General features: G+C 45.7%; 1 protein-coding gene across 5 annotated transcripts in view; it reads left to right on the top strand.

The window, feature by feature from the left end:
• TMPRSS6 (transmembrane serine protease 6) overlaps positions 1 to 16,969 on the top strand; it is a 133,913-nt gene that overhangs the window by 103,525 nt on the left and 13,419 nt on the right. For all 5 annotated transcript variants that reach the window (XM_056524118.1, XM_056524117.1, XM_056524121.1 and 2 more), the window contains 2 exons: positions 7,124 to 7,240; positions 9,632 to 9,800. In XM_056524118.1, the coding sequence (XP_056380093.1) occupies positions 7,124 to 7,240; positions 9,632 to 9,800 (286 nt within the window). The remainder of the gene's footprint in view (positions 1 to 7,123; positions 7,241 to 9,631; positions 9,801 to 16,969) is intronic.

Here is a 16,969-nt window from a genome sequence, read left to right as displayed (position 1 = left end):
CCCGGAGCAATGTTCGCTCCGGAGTGCTGCATGAAAGATTGCGGGGGTCCCCAGCAGCAGGAACCCCGCGATCATGCATCTTACCCCCTATCCAAAGGAGATGTTTTAAGATGTTTTAGAGCCAGAGTACCCCTTTAAGTTGTACAAATAATGGCTGCAGTATGTGTTTTTTTACTCCTTTTTTTCATGGGTGGCTTTTTAATTCAATGCACCAAATTTACAAAAAGGCGCAAGTTGGGCTATAAATTTGGTGCAATTTCAAAAATGACATATGTGTGAATTTACCCACCTTACAGGTGAGTGTTACAGGAAGCTCTTTCAGAGGTGATTCCTTGTGTGTTAAACTTAATTGTACCAAATACCCAGATGTTTAAACATGTCCATCCTAACCATATTGAAAAATGATTCTAAATAAAAAAAATAAAAACAAAAAAAATGTTGTCATTTTTTTTTATAGGAAACATATATATTTCAATAACAAGGTGATTTGTTTATATTAATGAGAAATTTCAACTAATTTTTGTAGTGTTTGTTTTCTATGCCACTTTTATTATGGAGGTAATTTGCGCCTTTTTAAAGGGTTTGCGCAAAATTTTGCGCCTTTTTAAAAAGTCCCATTTTCATAAATTCCTGACCACTGCAAAAACCCGACTCAAAACACACATACTGCCGCCAAGGAAAGGAATGTGCGTAGTTGAAAAGGTGCAACAAAAGGTACAAAAAATGCACTGCGACAAATATTTGCACCAAATTAACCCCAGAAAACAAGGGTAAAGTGCTTCATAAATATCCCCCCCCCCCCCCCCGTTATGTTTAATTTATATGACCACTATGACCTGTATGCAGCAAATGGGAAAGCAAAGGTTTGTTTCTGTTAGGGCCCTTTCCACCCTTCTTCTTCTATTATGTTACAATTGCCTGGGAAGGTTCTGGATGCTTCTCCTCTTGGCTTGCGGAGAACCAATTGTATCATTAGTATCAGAGGCAGGAGAAAGTTACCTTTAACCTCTTAAGGACCCATGATGTACCGGTACGTCACGAGTCCGCTCCCGTTCTATAACGCGTCGGGCCCGGCCTCTATCAACATTCAAAGTTGAAAATAAAATCATGCCGGTTAGCTCAGCGAGCTGTTCGGGATCGCCGTGGCGAAATCGCGGCATCCCGAACTGCTTACATGACAGCCGGAGGGTCCCTACCTGCCTCCATGCTGTCCGATCGCCCAATGACTGCTCAGTGCCTGAGATCCAGGCATGAGCAGTCATGCGGCAGAATCGTTGATCACTGGTTTCTTATGAGAAACCACTGATCAATATAAAAGATCAGTGTGTGCAGTGTTATAGGTCCCTATGGGAGCTATAACACTGCAAAAAAAAAGTGAAAACTAAAAGTTAATAAAGATCATTTAACCCCTCCCCTATTAAAAGTTTGAATCACCCCCCCCCTTTTCCCATAAAAAAAACCAACAACAGTGTAAATAAAAATAAACATATGTGGTATCGCCACGTGCGGAAATTTCAGAATTATAAAAATATAGCTAATTAAACCACACGGTCAATGGCGTACGCGCAAAAGAATTCCAAAAAGTCCAAAATAGTGCATTTTTGGTCACTTTTTATCTCATGAAAAAAATTTATAAAAAGTCCTATCAATGCAAAAATGCTACCGCTAAAAACTTCAGATCACATTGCAAAAAATAAGCCCTCATACCGCCCCATACACGGAAAAATAAAAAAGTTATAGGGGTCAGAAGATGACAATTTTAAACGTATAAGTTTTCCTGCATGTAGCTATGATTTTTTTCCAGAAGTCCGACAAAATCAAACCTATATAAGTAGGGTATCATTTTAATCATATGGACCTACAGAATAATGATAAGGTGTCATTTTTACAGAAAAATTTATTGTGTAGAAACTGAAGACCCCAAAAATTACAAAATGGATTTTTTTTTTTTTTTCAATTTTGTCTCATAATGATTTTTTTTTTCCGTTTTGCCGTCGATTTTTGGGTAAAATGACTGATGTCATTACAAAGTAGAATTGGTGGCACAAAAAGATAAGCCACAATATGTATTTTTAGGTGCAAAATTGAAAGAGTTATGATTTTTTTTAAAGTAAGGAGGAAAAAATGAAAATGCAAAAACGGAAAAACCCCGGGTCCTTAAGGGCTTAAATGAGGACTGTCATTAAAACAAATTTTTCCTATTGCACTCCTTATGGTAAATAAAAAAATCTTTCTAATGTACTTTGTTTAAAAAAATAAGTTTTGTTTGTTTTATTTGTGTTTAGAAAAGCTGCCGCTAGGTGTCTTGCTACTTGTCCAGAGCACATTTCATCCCATCTCTTGCACAGACTTTGGACTCCTGCTGGCCTGACAGAAGTCCAAAATCAGGAAATTCAGGCTGGAGTGTGTGCAGCCTTAGCCAATCATAGCTCATTGCACACTAAACTGCTGTCGGCTATGTGTAGCAGAGTGAGGGAGGAAGTTCTCCCCTGTATGGCTTCAGACGATGTCACGCCTGCTGTGTAATGCCCCTTCCCAGTCTGTGAATCTGACTGAGCAGAAAATACAGAGCAATATCAAGGTAGAAAACTAACAAATAAAAATAAAGGCAGGGGGTGGTTTATCCTGATGGGGCAGTGAACTGGCAGGATTATAAAACCAAGTCTGTGAGCCAGGGCTGGTGCAAGGAATTTTGTCGCCCCCTTGACCCCGCCCACTGGCTCCGCCATTTGACACGCCCCATCTTACAACTGCGGTGACACACTGTTACAAACCTCCTCATGTAATCTCCTTACTACTGGGTTGACACACTGTAACAAACCCCCTCCTCATGTAATCTCCTTACTACTGGGGTGACACACTGTAACACACCTCCTCCTCATGTAATCTCCTTACTACTGGGTTGACACACTGCAACAAACCTCCTCATGTAATCTCCTTACTGCTGGGGATACACACTGTAATACACCTCCTCCTCCTCATGTAATCTTCTTACTACTGGGTTGACACACTGTAACAAACCCCATCCTCATGTAATCTCCTTACTACTGGGGTGACACACTGTAACAAACCCACACCTCATGTAATCACCTTACTACTGGGGTGACACACTGTAACAAACCTCCTCCTCATGTAATGTCCTTACTACTGGGGTGACACACTGTAACAAACCTCCTCCTTATGTAATCTCCTTACTACTGGGGTGACACACTGTAACAAACCTCCTCCTCCTCAAGTAATCTCCTTACTACTGGGGTGACACACTGTAACAAACCTCCTTCTCATGTAATCTCCTTACTACTGGGGTGACACACTGTAACAAACCTCCTCCTCCTCAAGTAATATCCTTACTACTGGGGTGACACACTGTAACAAACATCCTCCTCATGTAATCTCCTTACTACTGGGATGACACACTGTAACAAACCTCCTTCTCATGTAATCTCTTTACTACTGGGATGGCACATTGTAACAAACCTCCTAATGTAATCTCATTACTACTGGGAGCTAGTATGTGTAAAACTACAACTCTCAGCATACCCAGACATCTATTGGGCCTCTGGGCATGCTGGGAGTAGTAGTTTTGCTACATCTTGCACCCAGGTTGGGAAAAATTGCCTCAGAAGTTACAGGACAAGGAGTAAAGATGGCGATAAGGAGTTATAGGTACATGATACTTTATGCACCAGGGGAAACCTCCTCCCCTCCATCTTTACTCCTTCTGTAACTTCTGAGGCAGCGTTCCCCAACCGGGGTGCCTCCCGATTTAGAAAAAAACTACAACTCCCAGCATGCCCAGAAAGCCTTTTGCTGTCTGGGCATGCTGGGAGTTGTAGTTTTCTATATATAGTGAGGAGGTGGTGACACCAGGTTCAGTGTCATTGAGATACCTGGTGTCCTGCATGACACGGGTGAGGTGGTGTAACCGCCGATGGGCCCATGGGTAGGGTAAGTGGCGCTCCGCTCTTCCTCGGCACGTTTCAAAGCGCCGGCCCGCCTGTTCTTCCTGCTCTTCAGAGCAGTCATTGCAGGCGGGCGTTTGTCTATTAAAAAAATATATTTTAAAACACTGGAAATATCTGTCTATCACTGAGATAAAAGATAGATAGAAGATATATCGATAGATTTAAGATAGATATGATAGAGAGAGATGAGATAGATAGATAGAGATGATAGATAGATATGAGATAGATAGATATGAGACAGACAGATATGACATAGATATGAGATAGATAGATAGATATGAGCTAGATATGAGCTAGATATGAGATAGATAGATATGAGACAGATATATAGATATGAGATAGATATAAGATAGACAGACAGAGATATGAGAGAAATTGATATGAAAGAGAGATAGGAGAGATAGATAGCTAGATATGAGATAGATATGAGATGTATAGATAGATAGATAGATATGAGACAGATACATAGATATTAGATACATAGATAGATAGATATGAGACAGGTAGATCTGAGATAGATAATATACAGATGTATAGATCAGTATTTCCCAAATAGGGTGCCTCCAGCTGTTGCAAAACTATAACTTTCAGCATGCCTGGACAGCCAAAGGCATATTGGGAGTTAAAGGAGTAGTCCAGTGGTGAACCCAGTGGTGAACAACTTATCCCTTATCCTAAGGATAGGGGATAAGTTTGAGATCGCGGGGGGTCCGACCGCTGGGGCCCCCTGCGATCTCCTGTACGGGGCCCTGACAGCCCGCGGAAAGGGGGCGTGTTGAACTCCGCACGAAGCGGCGGCCGACACGCCCCCTCAATACAACTCTATGGCAGAGCCGAAGCGCTGCCTTCAGCAATCTCCGGCTCTGCCATAGAGATGTATTGAGGGGGCGTGTCGGCCGCCGCTTCATGCGGAGGTCAACACCCGCTATCTGGCCGGAGAGCCTGGCCCCCGTACAGAGAGATCGCAGGGGGCCCAGCAGTCGGACCCCCCGCGATCTCAAACTTATCCCCTATCCTTAGGATAGGGGAAAAGTTTTTCACCACTGGACTACCCCTTTAAAGTTTTGCAACAGCTGGAGGCACCCTGGTTGGGAAATGCTGAAATATAAGATAGATAGGAAATATATAGGAGAAAGATAGATGTAGATAGATAGAGGGAAGGGGACAAAGTGCTGTTTAGGAGTCAGTGGGCAGTAAATGGGCAATTTCTCAATGTTTCCTCAGCAGGGTGCCTCCAGCTGTTGCAAAACTACAACTCCAAGCATGCCTGGACAGGCAGAGGCATGCTGGTAGTTGTAGTTTTGGCACAGCTGGAGGAACTCTGCTGAGGAAACATTGAGAAATTGCCCATTTACTGCCCACTGACTCCTAAACAGCACTTTGTCCCCTTCCCTCTTACTCCCAAGAAATTTATAGATGGTGGCCTCAGCGCGGGCAGGTGTAGGAGTGCGCGCCGCGGGGGAGCAGGAAGCAAAGCATGTGCTCCTACTCCAATAGCATTGCAGCCTGGGAGGAAGGGGAGGAGCATCACTCACCTCCCAGAGAGTCAGCGCGGCCCGGGCTCCTGCACTAACAGCCTCAGGCTTAATATTTTATAGTAAGATGGCGCCCCTTTGATGTTGATTTGTACGCTTGGAGGAGTGCAGCGCTTCATGCCACCCTCCTCCAAGATAAGAAGCACAAGGGGGTGAGCGCTCTCTGATCTCTGGTGAAGTTTTTTTTGCGGAGGTCAGAGCTGCGCCCCCCAAGAGAGGCCGCTGTAGGCATCCGCCTACTTTGTCTATAGGCAAAACCGGCCCTGCTGTGAGCAGCAACCATGCTTGCTAATATTTGTTATCATTTACAATGTTTATTAGAGAGATTGAGTTACCTGGATACTGCTGGTTGATCTTTGTCTAATAGTCTGATTGTAGTCTTTAATAAAGATAATTTGTAAGATGGTTAATGGGATAGTCCCAAATCCCAAGGTTATGCTAAGGACAGGGGATATCGAGCTGATTTGTGTGGGACGGACCGCTGGCATCCTCACAAGAAAGCATAAGAAAACTGAGCCCTGAAATAATGGAGCACATGGAACATGTGTGGTCAGCGCTCCATTTATACGCTGTGGGGCTTCTGAACACTGACAAGCTCAGACATATACCCCCTACACCCCTAGCCAGAATAAGCCTGGTCTCGTCTTGTGACCACTGTAATAACTGCATTAGAGTGAAGTTGCACAGCAAAGGTATCTAATCCTGGACATTCTCCTAAATACTGTAGGTGGTTTTTACATTTATAGTTATGAGTAAGAGGGCTTTTTTTTTTTTTTTTTTTACTTTTCATTGATGGCTTACCCTCAGTATAGGACCTCCACATCTGACTAGTGGGGGGTCTGATACCTGGCATCTCCAGCTATTGCAATGAATGGGAGCTGAGCTGCAGTAACCCAGCATGGCCACTAAACAACTTACTTATGGCAAGGCTCTGGCAAACAGCTGTGTGTCGGATGTGCGGGGTGTCAGACACCCACTGTTCAGATATTGAATGTTAAAGTTCTGAAAAAAAAACCTTTAAACAACATAATTATTTAAAGGGCTACTCCACCCCTAGACATCTTATCCCCTATCCAAAGGATAGGGGATAAGATGTCTGATTGTGGGGGTCCCGTCGCCATGGAACCTCCACAATGTATAGCATGCGACACCCACCTGTTTCTGCTCCGGAAGCGCTGGAGGGTCTGGGTCCCGACCACCAGACCATCACGACTCCGCCCCCGTGTGACGTCACGCCCCGTCCCCTCAATGCAAGTCTATGGGAGGGACCCTCCAGCGCTTCTGGAGCAGAAACAGGTGGGTGCCGCATACTATATTGCGGGGGTCCCCAGCGGCAGGACCCCGCGATCAGACATCTTATCCCCTATCCTTTGGATAGGGGATAAGATGTCTAGGGGTGGAGTACCCCTTTAAGGGAAAAATGGACAGGAACATTGCACAATATCCTGTCATCAACTTGTCCTGAAGTTTCCATTATCATTATATCTGCTCTTTACCTCAGCATTCTCTTTGTATTCCTTTGTGGTTAGTACACATGTGGCGCGCCTGGTTGTACATTAGCAAACCTGTGGAGTGGTCGCATGCCTTTTTCACATTGCATTGTAATTTTTGATTTTTACACAGCTGTTCCCTGTGGTGCCTTTAACTACAGATGTGCAGACGGGAGCTGTGTAAAGAAGACCAATCCAGAATGCGACTCTGTCAAAGACTGTGCAGACGGCTCGGATGAAGAGAACTGCGGTAAGATCTCATCTAGAACAAAAACTATTAAAACTTAGATGTCATTAGATTAGAACAAAAGCCCCAGACATGAATCCCAGCCTTATTACTGTACAAAGTTGAGTAATGCAGCATTTGGTGACATTTTATTTATTTCTGTTTTGGAGACAAGGTCCTTTCTCTTATCGGGTCAGGCTGTTCCTCATGCCTGGAACACTTGACATTTAGTAGCAAAATGTAGCTACCAAATTTCTTTTTTTGCAATGTCCTTGTCATATTTCAAAATAAGTTTTAGGCTGCCCTATAAAAACAATTGGAAGGAAAAAAGGAACAGAACATCTAAATGTAACATATGGCAAATGTTTTCTACTCTATGCAATGAAGAAAACGGATGTAGATAAGTGGCTTAGTGGTTAGCACTGAGTTCAAATCCCACCAGGGACAACATCTGCAAAGAGTTGGTAAGTATTATCCATGTTTCCGTGGGTTTCCTCTGGGTACTCTAGTTTCCTCCCACAATTCAAAACATACTGGTAGGTTTATATTGTGAGCCCCAGTGAGGCAGGTACTAATTTGAGTGTACAGAGCTGCGGAATCCGTGTGAGGTATATAAATAAAGAATTATTATTAAGTGGCACTGGCAGGACAACAGGCAGCAGGGGCATCTATGCAAAATTGGCCCATTGTTCTCCAACCCTTGACAAGACACATTTACATTGCCTCTCAATAGTGGCCATATATTTAATAGCTGCCAGCTCCCTCAGCTAACAGCTTTTCCTTTAGACTCCTTCATACACCTGCACACTTGGTTTGGCCATGCATGCATATTTTCCCAGTGAGCAGAATGGATTAAAGAGGTACTCCGCCCCAAGACATCTAATCCCCTATCCAAAGGATGAAGGGAGGGGGCGTGACGGCTGTGGTTGCCCGTCCTCCTGCAAGGAGCGGTGTCCCAAGCAGCGACCCCCAGCGATCAGACTTTGGATAGGGGATTAGATGTCTGATCGCTGGGGGTTGCTGTTCGGAACTCCGCTCTGTGCCAGAGGACGGGCAACCACAGCCGTCACGCCCCCTCCATACATGTCCTATGGGAAGCGGCATGACGACTGTGTACTAGAACATAGGGGTTGTGGTGTGACGTCACGAGCATAGAAGCTCCAAGCCCCTGTGATCAGACATCGTGTCCCAATCCTTCGCATGGGGATGGAGTACCCCTTTAAGCCAAAAACAGACACCTTTCCCCTAGTATGGAACAAACACACATAGGCCAGACACATGATACACACACATTATTCAAATGTTTATGGCCACCAATCAGTGGTGCAAAACTACAACTACCAGCATGTCTGGACAGCCAACCGCTGTCCGGACATGCTGGTAGTTGTAGTTTTGTAACACCTGGAGGCAGCCTGGTTGGAAAATACTGCAGTGGAGCAACAATGACTAGTAGTGGATAGGTAGAGGGAGGTCAATGAACTTGAGTCTGCTCTGTAATCGCCTCTTAAACATGGACATAGTAGAAATGCTTTCTATTGACAGGTACCCCAAAGCTGATAACCCCCATCTGCCCCAGAGCCTCTGTGCAGCAGATATTGTTTTAAAGGGACTATGCCCACTAGTAGAGATGAGCAAACTTACAGTAAATTCGATTTGTCACGAACTTCTCGGCTCGGCAGTTGATGACTTATCCTGCATAAATTAGTTCAGCTTTCAGGTGCTCCCGTGGGCTGGAAAAGGTGGATACAGTCCTAGGAGACTTTTTCCTAGGACTGTATCCACCTTTTCCAGCCCACCGGAGCACCTGAAAGCTGAACTAATTTATGCAGGATAAGTCATCAACTGCCGAGCCGAGAAGATCGTGACGAATCAAATTTACTGTAAGTTCGCTCATCTCTACCCACTAGTTTAAGCAAATTTTTACATCTCGTTGAGTCATTTCCAGTAGGTTTCAATGATGTACCATAGTCACATTCACCTCTATGACATAGCTGTCAGCACTGCCTCTGAGTTCCAGAAGTTTCTAAACTAAATCTAAAAGGGTACTTTTAAAAGACCCCTCATTCAAGAGACAAGTGAAATCAGTATGTCACACACGATGACACAACTGACAAATTTTTGGAATGCTGGTTTGTTAAAACTCACATGTTCTGTATGAAGGGAACCTGTCAAAAATGGCTTCGGCCTGCACTGCCAGTTTTTACAGATTTTTCCATGTTTGGGTGTAGGAGGAGATCATGGTTGGGGGTGGTGAGAAGCCATTGGGGACCACAGCGATGACTTATAATTCAGAAACCATGAAAGTCCCCTTTAAACTGGACAAACTTCTAATTATTGGCCAGGAATCTTTTCAATACATTTTTATTTCACTTACGGTATCTCTTCAAGACACTGACCTCTTTCTTCCATCCTTAGACTGCGGTGTGCAGGCCATGGAAAGTCGGATTGTTGGAGGAACCCGAGCACAAGAAGGAGAATGGCCATGGCAGGCTAGTCTACAAGTTCGAGGATCACATATTTGTGGAGGGAGCTTGGTGGCAGATAGGTGGATCCTCACTGCAGCTCATTGCTTCAATCAGGATAGGTAAAGCATATAGAATGTGCTTGTGTTTTACATTTTCCCCTTTTTCCATTACATCATTGTGCGCCTGGGGAAAGGGGAGGTAAGTTACTGGTAGACAGCTCTGGTAATGGTGTACTGTATCTGTTAGAGATGAGCGAATTGAAGTTGATGAACCCGAATTCGTTACGAATTTCATTAAAAATTCGATTCACAATGAATACGAATATCGCCGCGATTCTATCGCACGAATCGCTTCATTAAACTCCATTTTACAGCGTTCCAGGCTATTGGAGACCTAAGATGGCGGATCCACATGTGAGTATATGGGGCAGGGAATTATGGGAGGGCGGGAAACAGCGGCGGGAATGAAGGTAGGCGGGCTGACCCTGAATCACATGTGAGATGCAGCCTATCAGTGTTCACTGACCCCTGTGATGTCACAGCCCCTATATAATCGGCGGCCATCTTGCCTCTTTTCATTTAATCTATGCACTCAGATAGAGAGGACGGGACTGTGTGTGTGTGAATAGCTCATACCACAGCGTTACACTGCAACTGCTAGTCACATCAGGATTAGGGAAAGACAGGAGTGCAGAGTGCTGTGCTGTTACTCTGAGAAGGATCATTGATAGCTAAACCTCCTATTCACGTTATTGAGCATTGCAGCAGAGAGGGGCAGATAGCAGTCAGCTGCCTCATACAGATCTCCAAGCTGCCTGAACTTTCTGAAGCATCTTATCTCCTCATTGTTCAGCCCAAATGAGTTTATTTTTATTTGCTCCACAAAACTTCTGCTGCTCAGAATTGTGTGACAGAGTGCAATTTAGGGTTTAATCCATGGATTTTTTTTTGTGGTGCTGCACTGTTGGGTCCTGCTGCTGTTCAGAAATACGTGATTGTTCAGTGGACTGTAGTGCATTTGCACCATTTTGTACCTGTTAATCTGTCAAGGGCTACATACTGTGCAAGTCCCAAAAATACTATTCACGGCTGTTTTTTTTTTTTAACAGTTTTTTCTGCGTATAGTTACGCATATATAACTGCCCTCATCAGTGCATACCGCATAGGTACATGCAAGTATTGTACCATTTAGTACCTGTTAAGCTGTCAAGGTGCTCCATACCGTCAAAGTCCAAACAATAGTATCCACCGGCTGGTGTATTACAAAAATACAGAGTTTTTTCTGCTAATATGCATATTACTGCCCTCATCTGTGCATACCGCATACATACATCCAAGTATTGTACCATTTAGTACCTGTTAAGCTGTCAAGGTGCTCCATACCGTCAAAGTCCAAACAATAGTATCCACCGGCTGGTGTATTACAAAAATACAGAGTTTTTTCTGCTAATAGGCCCTCATCAGTGCATACCGCATAGGTACATCCAAGTATTGTACCATTTAGTACCTGTTAAGCTGTCAAGGTGCTCCATACCGTCAAAATCCAAACAATAGTATCCACCAGCTGGTTTTTTACAAAAATACAGAGTTTTTTCTGCTAATAGGCCTATTACTGCCCTCATCAGTGCATACTGCATAGGTACATCCAAGTATTGTACCATTTAGTACCTGATAAGCTGTCAAGGTGCTCCATACCATCAAAGTCCAAACAATAGTATCCACCGGCTGGTGTTTTACAAAAATACAGAGTTTTTTCTGCTAATAGGCATATTACTGCCCTCATCAGTGCATACCGAATAGGTACATCCAAGTATTGTACCATTTAGAACCTGTTAAGCTGTCAAGGTGCTCCATACCGTCAAAGTCCAAACGATAGTATCCACCGGCTGGTGTTTTACAAAAATACAGAGTTTTTTCTGCTAATAGTTAGGCATATTACTGCCCTCATCAGTGCATACCGCATACGTACATCCAAGTATTGGACCATCTAGTACCTGTTAATCTGGTAAAGGGCCTACATACTGTTCAAGGACAGCCGTAAGTAATCACCTGCTGCTGTTCTAGACAAATACTGTTTAGAGTAGTGTAGTGTATTGTAATACCCTCATAAACGCACTAAGTATGTCAGGCAGAGAAGTGCCAGGATGTGCACAGAGGAGTGGCAGAGGCCTAAATACTTCAGGCAGAGTTGGCAGCAGACTTGGGGCGAGTGGCAGCAGGAGTCGCAGCGAGAGGCCTGAGCTCCCGTTATCAGCCAGCGGTCGTGTCTCCACCAGCAACCCATCTGCCATAGTCGATTAGTTAACACGCTCATCCACATCATCACAAGTGACATCTGACACCCCCAGTCAACAGTCGGTGGGTTCCTCAGACACAACCCTCAGTTGGCATGGCCCGGGAGCAGTCCGTGTCCTCCCATTGCCTTTGTCCTATGCTGTTCCCTCTCCTAAAGAAGTATCTTATGCTGTGGGTTCAGATCCACTATTTACTGAGGACGATCCAATAGAGGACAGTCAGCAGCTACTGGACAGCCAAGAAGGGGAGGAGACATGCGCCGCTTGCTCCACTAGGCGGCCAGGTAGTGATGCGGAGAGTGACGTGGGAGGCGGTGTTGCAAGTGTTCAGGGTCCTGAAGCAGACACTGTTGGGGAACCTGAGGAGGACATCAGTGACGTGCACACAACTGTTGATGATGATGAAGCCGATCGCAATTGGGAGCCGGGTGCAGAAGGGGCTTCATCATCATCAGGAGAAGAGAGTTGCAGGTTGCCCTTGAGGCGGTAGCACGGTTGGCAATCAGCGTGGTGGCAGTAGTGGAAATTCAGGAGCCAAACGTTCCCGGGGGAGACCACCTGCTTCGCGGCAGCCTACCTTTCCGGGAGGTAGTGGAACAGGGGTTCCTGGAGACGGCGCCAGTAGCAGTCAATTAGTGCGGACAGCGGGTGGGAAAATCAGCTACCTGGCGGTGTGGAAGTTTTTCATAAGGCATCCGGAGGAGGTTCACGTAGCCACATGCAAGATCTGTCGGCAGAAGGTGAAGCGTGGCCAGGGTCCCAATGTTGGCACCACGGCCCTGCGTCAACACATGCTTCGCCACCATAAAGCGGCCTGGGAGAACCGTGGCTCCGATGTAGTGGTCCAGCCTGCTGCATCACCCAGTGGCCATCCGCTCCCTCCTTCATCCAGCCAAGGCTCCACCACCTCAGCCGAAGGGAGCTGTGTGTCAAACCCTCCTTCTGTCGCTCCTGCTTCTCCCGCTTTTAGACATTCCGCCAACAATCCATCGGCGAAGCCATGTCCAAGAGACAACAGTATGCGCCCACTCATCCAACGGCGCAGAAGTTGAATGTGCTCCTGTCCAAGTTGCTGGTGTTGCAGTCCCTCCCTTTTCAAGTGGTGGACTCTGCACCTTTCAGAGAATTGATGGCTTGTGCCGAGCCGAGGTGGAGAGTCCCAAGCCGTCATTTCTTTGCGAAGAAGGCAGTACCAGCCCTGCATAAGTTTGTACAAGAGAAGGTGGGCCAGTCCTTGAGCCTGTCGGTATGTTCAAAAGTGCACGGCAGCGCCGACGTGTGGAGCTGTAACTATGGGCAGGGACAATACTTGTCTTTTACGGCTCACTGGGTAAATGTGGTTCCTTCACAGCCACAACAGCAACTTGGACAGGTCACACCGCTTCCTCCTCCACGCTCTCGCTCCCAGGCAGTTGGTCCTGTTACAGTGTGCGACGCCGCCTCCTCATGCTCCACCGTGTCCTCGGCCTTCACTGCATGTCCAAATCTCGGTGGCCATTCATCATACCATGCGTGTAGGGCACGGCGGTGTCAAGCTGTTCTTCACATGGTTTGCCTTGGCGAACGGAATCACACAGGGGAGGAACTGCTAAAGTTCATTCGTAAAGAAATCCGACTATGGCTTACTCCACAAAATCTGGAAATGGGAACCATGGTGACAGACAACGGGAAGAACATCGTGTCCGCGCTGCGACAAGGAAGTGTGAAACATGCGCCCTGCATGGCGCACGTGTTGAATCTGGTTGTCATGCACTTCCTCAAGTCTTCACCCCATTTGCAAAACATCCTGAAAATGGCAAGGAAACTGTGCATGCACTTCAGCCACTCGTACACCGCCAAGCACATCTTCCTTCAGCTGCAGTGTCAGAACGGTATCCCACAACATAGTCTTATTTGTGACGTTGCAACACATTGGAATTCCACCCTCCATATGTTGGACAGACTATACGAACAAAGTATAGCCATCACCGATTTCTTGATGATCCAAGCAGATAGGAGTACTCCCCTGTGTAACTTCAATGTGAACCAGTGGCAGCTCATACGTGACACCTGCCGTTTGCTGAGGCCCTTTGAGGAAGCCACATTATTTGTGAGTCGCCTGGATTACGCCATGAACGACGTAATTCCACTCCTACATTTCCTATAACAAATTATTGAAACCATGGCTGGTCAAGGCAATGGAGAGGTTGTGCCTACATCTCAAGGCTACATGAGCCCTGTGGGGGCTGAACTGGAGGAGGAGGATGATGAGGGGCAGAGCGGAGCACATTTTAGGTTGGATGAGATGACCGGTGTTTCTAGTCTTCGAACAGGAGAGGAGGAGCAGGAGCAGCCAGAGGAGCTGGAGGGTTATGAGGAAGTTGAGACAGAGGACCCAGACACACCGTGGCAGTATGCAGTGGAGATGGAGGCAGGTAGTCCCTGCGAGTCACTGGCGCAAATGGCACGATGCATGCTCAGTTGCTTGCGTAGTGACCCCCGAATTGTCAAAATTCGTCAGCGGGATGACTTCTGGATCTCCACCTTATTAGACCCTCGCTACCGTCCCAAAATGGGGGCCTTTTTTACACCCACTGAGAGGGAGGACAAACTGACCTACTACAGAGAGATTCTACGTAGTCAGTTGGCTGATGCCTATCGGCCACATGGTCCATCCACTCGCAGGTTTGACTCGGGGGGCCCTCTGCGCTCACCTTCCACTGCCATGGCTGCTGGGGAGGGGAGGGGTGGGAGGAGCAGTACCAGCTCAATCAGCAGCAGCCTGAGTCTACAGTCGCTAATGAGTAGCTTCCTTCACCCGCATAGTGAAGCAACTCATCAGCAGCAGGTAGACATGGAGCAGGACCTGAACCAGCAGGTGGTGGCATACCTTGACATGGCCATGCCAACAACCATTGAAGATCCGCTGGACTTCTGGGCAGCCAAACTTGATTTATGGCCACAACTAGCAGAGTTTGCCATGGAAAAGCGGTCCTGCGCGGCCAGTAGTGTGCCATCAGAGTGGGTGTTTAGTGCGGCCGGGGCCATTGTCACCCCAAGGCGAACTCGTCTGTCCACTAAAAATGTGGAGACACTGACGTTTGTCAAGATGAATCAGGGATGGATCAGCTAGGATTTCCAGCCACCAATGCCAGATGCCTCAGAGTAGATTAACCAAGCTGCTACACCAAAATTTCCCAATTATGGTTGGTTATGAAACCCTCTTGGGTTATCAATTAGGGTTATGGAACCCTCTTTGGTACTGCGATTGCCTGCTCCTGAATCACCCTGTGTCTTTCAGAAACTACTTGCCTCACTGATGCTTCTGACCTTGGGTCTTTAATTTTTGAATGTTTAGCAGTAGCTATATATATGCTTAATGCAAATGTCAACATTGATCTTTAAATGTATGGGGTTATGAAACCCTCTTGGGTACTGCGAATGCCTGCTCCATACTCATTCTGTGTCTTTCAGGAACTAGCCTCCCTGCCCTCAGGCCTTGGGCCTTCAATTTTTGGATGTTTAGCAGTAGCTAAATACATGCTTAATGCAAATTTCAACATTGACTTTTAAATGTAAGGGGATGGTTATGAAACCCTCTTGGGTACTGCTCCTGACTGCTCCAGACTCATTCTGTGTCTTGAGGGAAATACTTGCCTCCCTGATGCCTCAGGCCTTGGGCCTTCAATTTTTGGATGTTTAGCAGTAGCTAAATACATGCTTAATGCAAATTTCAACATGTATCTTTAAATGTAAGGGGTTGGTTATGAAACCCTCTTGGGTACTGCTCCTGACTGCTCCTGACTCATTCTGTGTCTTTCGGGAAATACTTGCCTCCCTGATGCCTCAGGCCTTGGACCTTCAATTTTTGGATGTTTAGCAGTAGCTAAATACATGCTTAATGCAAATTTCAACATTGACTTTTAAATGTAAGGAGATGGTTATGAAACCCTCTTGGGTACTGCGAATGACTGTTCCTGACCCATTCTGTGTCTTTCAGAAACTACTTGCCTCCCTGATGCCTCAGGCCTTGAGCCTTCAATTTTTGGATGTTTAGCAGTAGCTAAATACATGCTTAATGCAAATTTCAACATTGATCTTTAAATGTAAGGGGTTGGTTATGAAACCCTCTTGGGTACTGCAAATGACTCATTCCGTGTCTTTCAGGAAATAATTGCCTCCCTGATGCCTCAGGCCTTAAATTTGTGGAAGTTTAGCAGTAGCTAATACATGCTTAATGCTAATTTCAACAATGATCTTTAAATTCTCGGCGCTCTGCTAGGGCTTTCTCCTACCCCGCCGGGGCCGATCAGAGGACCTCACCAAACCATCCAATCGGTAGTAGAGACATGCGGTGTGTACAAAGGGCAGGGTCTTAATGAACCCGAGCTTATGACCGGCGCTTAGTTGTGATTCTTCTTTCCTGGCAAATAATTGCAATCGCTGATCCCTATCGTGAAGGGGGTTCAGCGGGTTACCCGCACCTGTCGGTGAAAGATAGACACACGCTGGTCCGTTCAGTGTAGTGCGCGTGCAGCCCCGGAAATCTGAGGGAATAACACACCTGTTATTGCTCGATCTCGCGAGTAATCGTGCAATGTAAGGGATGATTAAAGCCTCTTGGGTACTGCTGATGCCTACTCCTGACTGCTCCTGTGTCTTTCAGGAAGTACTTGACTTCCTGATGCTTCTGGGCTTGGGCCTTCAATTTTAGTATTTTTGAAATACATACATACATGCTTAATTCAAATTTCAACATTTATGGTGCAATGTATGGGGTTATTAAACACTCTTGGGTAGTGTTTTTTTCAAATTTTCTGATAATTATCACAGTAATAAACTTGAATTTTCCACAATAATAACCATTACACCATTGAACGATTGTTGCATGTGATTTTTTAAGTAAAAATTAAAAAAAAAATACGCATAGGGATGAACTCTGCTTCTTTATTTCATAAAAAAATTATTTTATAGAAGAATGTCTTTTGGTGGTCCACCGTCCTGCATTATAGAGTC

The sequence above is a fragment of the Hyla sarda genome, chromosome 6, assembly GCF_029499605.1.
Source record: "Hyla sarda isolate aHylSar1 chromosome 6, aHylSar1.hap1, whole genome shotgun sequence".
NCBI lineage: Eukaryota > Metazoa > Chordata > Amphibia > Anura > Hylidae > Hyla > Hyla sarda.
The sequence above is the reverse complement of the archived record's forward strand: the minus strand, read 5'-3'. Positions and strand labels throughout refer to the sequence as shown.